General features: G+C 36.5%; 1 protein-coding gene across 1 annotated transcript; it reads right to left on the reverse strand.

Moving 5' to 3' along the window:
- Positions 1 to 283: 283 nt before the first annotated feature.
- LOC137813481 (chalcone synthase 1B) lies at positions 284 to 1,635 on the reverse strand. Its single transcript, XM_068615772.2, has 2 exons — positions 1,458 to 1,635; positions 284 to 1,329 (listed from the first exon to the last, which is right to left on the reverse strand). The coding sequence occupies exons 1-2, from the start codon at positions 1,633 to 1,635 to the stop codon at positions 338 to 340; spliced, it is 1,170 nt and encodes a 389-aa protein (XP_068471873.1). The 3' UTR covers positions 284 to 337.
- Positions 1,636 to 7,830: the final 6,195 nt, after the last annotated feature.

Raw genomic sequence — 7,830 nt, forward strand, 5'->3', positions numbered from 1 at the left:
CTGAACAAATTCCTCTAAATTTTGACCATTTTTTTTCCATCTGTGCAGCTTACTTGTTGATGGCATTGATATTGGAAAGTTCACAATGAAGGTTATTGATGATGTAAGAACAGTCAACAAAAATGTTCATTTTCGATCATCTAACAACTGATACAGCATCAATGAACTTGCTTCTTTATAGTAATGTGACTTTTTTTAACAGAGAATCTCAATATATTTTCCATTTTAAAACAAAACACTCAACATAATTGAACTTGCAAATGAGAAGTAATTGACAATAATAAAGAAAATTACACAAGACATTAGATTTGTGCCCTTGGTAAGAGGAATTTTGGATTTACAGCATGACACTACGCAGCACAATAGTCTCAATAGTGAGTCCTGGTCCAAAACCAAACAGTACTCCCCAATCAAAACCTTCTCCAGTTGTGGAAAGTTCAGCTTCTTTGGACTTGTTCCTCATTTCATCCATTATGAAAAGCACACAAGCACTTGCCATATTACCATACTCAGCAAGAACATGTCGACTGGCTCGCAGTTTTTCTGGCTTCAAACCTAACTTTTCCTCAACTTGGTCTAGAATTGCACGTCCACCAGGATGCACTATCCAAAAGATGGAGTTATAATCAGAGAGGCTTAGTGGTTGAAAAGCTTCAACAAGAACATTCTCAATGTTGTTTGAAATAAGATCAGGAAGATCCTTGAGAACATGGAATGTCAGACCAGCTTCAAGAAGGTGCAATGCAATGACCTCTTCAGTATTTGGCACTATTGTTTGAGAAGTCCACACTAGTTGAAACAAAGGCTTCTCAACATTGGGTATTACGTCCGAACCAATAATGGCAGCAGAAGCACCATCTCCAAAGAGTGCTTGCCCCACAAGGTTATCAACATGAGCCTCACTGGGGCCACGGAAGGTGAATATGGTGATTTCTGAGCAAACTACTAACACACGAGCACCTTTGTTGTTTTCAGCCAAGTCTTTGGCCAAACGAAGAGCAGTTCCACCGGCATAACATCCTTGTTGGTATATCATGTAACGCTTCACGTTGAGGTTAAGCCCCAAGAGTTTGGTGAGTTGGAAGTCAGCACCAGGCATGTCATTACCACTTGTGGTGCAAAAGATTAGGTGGGTGACTTTACACTTTGGTTCACCCCATTCTTCCATGGCCTTTGTTGCAGCCTCTTTTCCTAGCCTCGCTACTTCCATCACTACCAAGTCTTGCCTTGCATTCAATGAAGGTGCATTGTGCTCACCAATGTTGGGGTGCTCCTTTAGCATCTCTTCTGTCAACTGCATGTGTCGCTTCTTAATCATTGACTTTTTGCCTAAGGAAATATAAATGCAACTGAGTTAAGTGTGTTATGCATGCATGCTATGAATAGAGTATGAACCAAGGAGCAAATTAACCCAAACAAAAACAAAAGGAATATTCATGTATATATGATGTTATTACATAAGAGGTCGAATTTTTTTTTGAGCTCTGTCTTATGTTCACTCTTGGTGACACGAAAATAGTAGTCAGAATAGGTGCTTTGTTCCACACAGTTGAGAGGAGTAGCAGTGGCTATTGCCAAGATTGTGGCTGGGCCTTCTGTCCTCTGTGCCTTGTGGATCTCATCAACACTTGCCATTTTTTCTCTAGTGCTTATAAGTAGAAAGAAGAAGGTGCACTTAGACCATGGAAAAAGGGGTGTATATAAAGAAAAAGGAGGGAAAAGGGGCACTATGACACACGTTGAAAGTGTTCTCGCAAAAAATAATGATTTTTAGACACCCTGATTTGCTTGCGCCAGAATGAATAATGATTTTTAGACACCCCTGATTTGTTTGCGCCAGAATACATCTAGCTTAGGTGGATGTATAGCTTACGTGGCATGTCATTTTTGTAAAATGACATCGCTGACGTGGCATGGCGTTTTTGTAAAAGGGAATTTGAATTTTGTTTCACAAATCCCTGAACCCTCTTTTTTTTTTTTGATCGGCAATACAAATCCCTGAACCCTAAGTGGGTGCTGCTCAAACGCAAGGAGTGTGGGTGCGAAGCGGTTGCGGTGCGAAGCGGTTGCGGTTGCGGTTGCATCATGAGATCTACCCTAATTTTGACTGGGTATGTTGCAACTTGCAAGACTCCATTTCACTATCACCCAACTCATTCTGCATCTTTCATTTAATATAAGAAAAAAAACTGACCCTGATTCAACAGGTCAAAACACCTATTTAAGAATAATTACTTCACCTCTGATTTTCAAGCAGTATAAATAAAATATATAAAATAACATTAATAACGTAGTTTAATAATATTAAAAATTAAAATATTACATTTTAAAATTTTTCATATTCAAAATACAGGTAAAAATAAAATACTTTACAGTAATTGAGTTTAAAATACTATTATTTGAAAATAAAGATAAATATTCAATTTAATAATTTATTTTTATAAAGATTATTAGACATATATCACGTAATTTATTGTCGGCCATTATATATACAGTTTCACATTCAACATATCTACTACTCATAAAAAATATATTAAATATTTCATGGATATAATCAAAATATAATATATATATATATAAATAGGTGTAATTTCTTTTATGGAGATTCTATTATATTTAGTTCACTTAAAGTTTATTTTTCTAAGATAATATTAAAATTGATAATGTTTTTAAAAGAAAAAAAATTTATATATTTTTTATCTTTTAGGAAAAAATTGAAGGAAGTTTTTTCGGTTAAACCGCTGTCAATTAATTAAATAGACACTAAACTAATTTACCAGTATTTATATTCAACTCGATCTGATCGACTACCAGTTCTTACATTATAGAAAAATAACGATAATTACAAATATTTGTCAATAAATGGAATAAAACCCACGACTCTTTTTTTTATTTTTCTTTCTCTAAGTGATAATAAATCTAATTAGAATAACAATTAATCCACAGTTCATCAAATTAAGACGACCATGCTTTAATTACGTTTAAGAGTTGTTAACCGACTAGCGAACAATCACAAAAGTATCTTAATTAGCATGAGTTGTAATTTGCATTGAAGAATAAACAAAAGTGTCTTTAATCAATGTGAATGTGAGATATTCAAACATTTATGTATAAGTTGAAAATAAAACTTGTAGTATATATATATATATATATATATATATATTTTATTAGCAAAGAATAAAATAGAATAAAGGAGATACTTCAGGGTACCTCAACCCGTATACAAAAATCTTGGAATCCAACGCTACAGTCGGCTCCGGTTCATACAAAATAAATATAAGATCAATTCCAACAGATACATAATAATCCCAAAATCCACCTCTAAACAAAGGAAACAACACCTGCACAGTCTCATTCTATGATGCCTATTAAGAGAAAATAGGGGATTGTGGCCTTATAAAGTTGTATGCATCGTTTGGCATTCATGGTTTAGGAACCATGTGCATATTCCTAGTTATTCCAGCAAAGTTGTATAAGGCAGTTTGTATGAGGCATAGAAATTGCCACTTGGCAGTTCTGCAAATCGCCTCATTCCTTCACCTTCACTCTTCCACCGAATGCTTTACCACATCTGCACAAATACTCTCTACATTGTATTTTCGGAAAGGAGTATCCACTACCCTGCACCTCTTTCTCCCTATAAGTCTTCTCTCCAACTAACCAAACCAAACCTATCCAGATTTCCATTCTACGCTGCTCTATGTACCTTGCGGGCTGATTCTCCACTGCTGGATATAACGTTGTTATCCAAACTCAAGTATGTTTTGTGCTCCCTGTTTGTACCAAGAGATCAAAGTTAAAGTAACGTAGCTGCCTCAGTGTGTATTGGCTTCATCTCCCCCTGCTCCTTCATTATCTAGAATTTACCCCAATCACAATATTACTACATGTATACATGTGTTATGCCCCCCCCATACTTTCCAGCAACTCCTCCATCTCTACTAAACTTCCTTGTAGTTAGCCTTCTACATTTGTTACTTGTTTACCTCAAGGATAAATCTACAACAGATTTACCTTAGATAAAGGTCTCACATTTATAAGCTGCCCCAGTATATGACCACCCCTGCCTCCACCAACAAGTTCCAGAATTTCTCACCTACAGGAAGGATGTCTCTTCGTAGTGCACTTCTTCATAAATGTTCCCTTTTGCACCATATCGAGCTCATCTGATACATAGAAGGCACTGATTAGGATTCAAGTGCCAATCAGAGAAAGAATATGAAAAAGAGCCTTCCCTATGTTTCAACCATAGCCAAGAGAGAAGTTGAGTCGCTTGAAAGATTTCCTCAGAATCAGGGACCCCTTGTCTAAAAATCACATTATTCATGTGCTCCCATATACAACGTACAATCGCTGCCCACACTCCCTTCCATACTTGGTTCTGTTTCTCGGACATGTGGACTAGGTGAAAGTTCGTAAAGTGACTGCCAATATCCTTATTGTGTGCTCCCAAGATACCAATCCATCTGCAACATAACATCCACACACGATGTGCAAAATTACAATCTAAAAATAAGTGCTGAGTAGTTTCTTCTGCCATATTACAGAGCACGCATAGAGTTGAGTTTACTATGATGCCCCGTGACTCCAGATTCCTCCTAGTTGGTATTTTGTCCCAAAGAATTCTCCACGTAGTAATCATAACTTTTGGTAAAGCTTTGGTCTTCCACAACAGACTAAACACATCACTACTTGGTCCAGTATCTTGGTTAGTCAGTAAATTGTATGCTGATTTCACAATGAAAATTCCCTTGGAATCCCCTCTCCATGTAATTAAATCCTTTACATCTTTATATAAGACTTCCTTATCCAGAATTATCAATAATTCTTCCTCCAGGTCCAATTCCCATTGAAACCTCTCCCTCCTCCATTTTAGGTTCCATTGCCATCCACCTTCTCCCCAAAAACCAGTCTCCCCCACTGTCAATCCTTGATGTAAGGACAAAGTGTATAATCTAGGATATAAATCCTTGAGATTATTGTTATTAACCCAGGGATCTTCCCACAGTCTAATTGAGTCACCAGATCGAACTTTCCATACTAAGGCTTTTTGGAACCACCCTTCGTCCTCACCTTCTCTACAAATTTTAAGTAAATCACTCCACCACCTTGATTGCTTTTTCATCTGGTCATGGGTATTACTAGATACCGCTATATATTTAGATTTCAAAATATCTTTCCATTTCCCCTCCTCTTCACTCATCAACCTCCACTTCCATTTCGCCATGAGAGCAAAGTTGAATTTCCTGATATTTTTGATTCCTAACCCACCCTCTTCACAGGGCTTACAAATGTTCTCCCAGCTTACCCATGGTATAGACTTGTTGTCTCTACCCCAGACCCACAAAAAAATCCTTTGTATACTCTTGATCTTGTTACAAAAACCGAAGCCGGAGCTTTAAACAAAGACGGATAAAACAAGAGAATGGATGTAAAGACTGATTTAATCAAGCAGATTCTTCCTGCCATAGACAAGAACTTCCCTTTCCAAGAACTCAGTCTAGCATTAATTCTATTGATGGCAGGCTCCCAAAATGATGCCTTTCCAGGATTACCACCTATTTCAAGACCCAAATACTTGAAAGGGATCTGCATGGTATTGCAATTTAAAGTCTTCGCATAGGTTTCTAATGTATACCTATCCACATTTATACCTGCCAGCTTCGATTTGTGGAAATTAATTTTCAGCCCAGAAACAAGTTCAAAACATCTTAGAATCGTCTTAATAGAAAAGATATTAGAAAATGAGTCTTCACACATGAATAGGGTGTCATCTGCGAATTGTAACATACTGCAATGTCCCTCCCCACTTTCACACCTGTGAGCATTTTTTGCTTAGACGCTTGCCTCACTAGCCCAGCCAAGCCTTCAGCTACCACAAGGAATAAGAACGGAGCCAAAGGATCTCCCTGTCTCAACCCTCTTGAGGGTTTAAATTCCTCAGTCGGACTTCCATTAACTAACACTGAATTAGAAGACGATTTCAAGCACCCTGTAACCCACTTTATCCATTTGCTATGAAACCCCAACCTGTGTAGCATATCAAGTAGAAAATTCCACCTTACTAAATCATATGCTTTCTCGTAGTCCACCTTAAAGCAAAGTGCACTCCTCTGATTCCTCCTCACCTCCTCCACCACCTCATTTGCTATGAGAACACTGTCTAATAAACCTCTATTTCTCAAAAAAGCAGATTGGTGTTCATCAATAACCAAAGCCAACACTTCCTTCATGCGACCCACTAACACCTTAATAACAATCTTATAAAAGACTCCTACCAGGGAAATGGGCCTAAACTGCTCGAGGATAGGGGATCATTCACTTTAGGTACCAACGCTATGAAGGAGGCATTACACCCTTTGGAATATCCCCCGTTTCCTGGAAAAGGTATAACGCTTCCATAATATCAGATTTAAGATAATCCCAACAGTTTTTTATAAAAACTTGTAGTATATGATACAAAAAATATTATATATATATATATAAAGTAAAAATGAAAAAGGGTAAAGTAGAAGATATTATAAATATTTTAATAAGGTTAAGAAAACTGATTGTATTTTTTTATTTCTTCAAAATAAATTTAAAGGATATTTATAAAGAAAGGGAGAAAGAGATAAACAAAATTAAATTTGAAAACATTAAATACCTATAGCATGAATTTAATCTATTTTATGTTGAATTTAAACGAATTTATGCTTTTCTCATTTTTAGGAAAAAGTATATAAGGAACTTCTTTTTATCAGTTTTGGTACTTATTTAATAAAGATTGATAGTGTTGGACCAATTGTAACTATTCTAAGAAAGTATAATGGAGTACATGTTACGCCTTATTTAGGGCCTTAGAACATGGTTTAGACATTGTTTGTCACTGCTGGTTATTAATTCATATTTTATTATTATTAATTCTGATTTTATTACCTTTAACTATTTTACCGTTATTATTGCATTAATGGTCAGTTTATAGGTCTGTTAGTATTCCTATTTTATAGCTTCCAGTAATTGTAATTTTATTATATATATTTCAAAATGAATAAGATCAGCTAAACAGTTTTGCAATCTTGTGCAATTACCTTCAGTCAGTTTCTACAACCTTTTGCCTTCTCTTATTTCCTTCAATTAGTTCCTACAATTGGTATCAGAGCCAGTCTGTTATCATGAACTCTACCCAATTATCAGTCCCTATCCTTAATGGAAAAAATTACAATCGGTGGTGTGTGCAAATGAGAGTTTTGTTTGATTATCATGAGTTATGGGATGTCGTTGAGAGTGGAGTGTCTGCATTAGCTGCTAATGCAACTGAGGCGCAACGAGTAGCGCATCGTGATAAGAAGAAGAAGGACAATAAGGCTTTATATCTCATCCGTCAAGGGATGAATGATGAGACGTTTGAGCAAATAGAAGGAGCAACAACTGCAAGTGATGCTTGGATCATTTTGTCAACCAATTATAAAGGTGATGACAAGATCAAAAGGGTGCATCTTCAAACCCTAAGACGCCAATATGAATTGCTGTAGATGGAAACCACAAAGACTATTGATGTTTATATAAATAAAGTTCTTGCCTTGACAAATCAGATGAAGACCAATGGTGAAACACATTCGGAGCAGGCAAAGGTGGAGAAGATTTTGAGATCTTTAACTCCCAGATTTGAACATGTTGTTGCCGCAATTGAAGAGACCAATGACATTTCAACAATGACAGTAAGGTTATTGTCTGGTTCCCTACGAGCGCATGAGCAGCGGATGAATGACAATAAGATTGGAAAACCAATTGAACAGGCTTTACAAGCACAAGCCTCAATTGGTAGCTCCTGTCATAAACACGGTAGTT

This window comes from Phaseolus vulgaris, chromosome 1 (assembly GCF_051622355.1).
Source record: "Phaseolus vulgaris cultivar YP4 chromosome 1, ASM5162235v1, whole genome shotgun sequence".
Taxonomy (NCBI): domain Eukaryota; kingdom Viridiplantae; phylum Streptophyta; class Magnoliopsida; order Fabales; family Fabaceae; genus Phaseolus; species Phaseolus vulgaris.

Bases quoted from the DNA above. Each gene is read 5' to 3' on its own strand.
- LOC137813481 (XM_068615772.2), bottom strand. From the start codon at position 1,635: ATGGCAAGTGTTGATGAGATCCACAAGGCACAGAGGACAGAAGGCCCA. The intron at 1,330-1,457 runs GTAATAACATCA...ATATTTCCTTAG, and splicing joins AAAAAAATTCGACCTCTTAT to GCAAAAAGTCAATGATTAAG.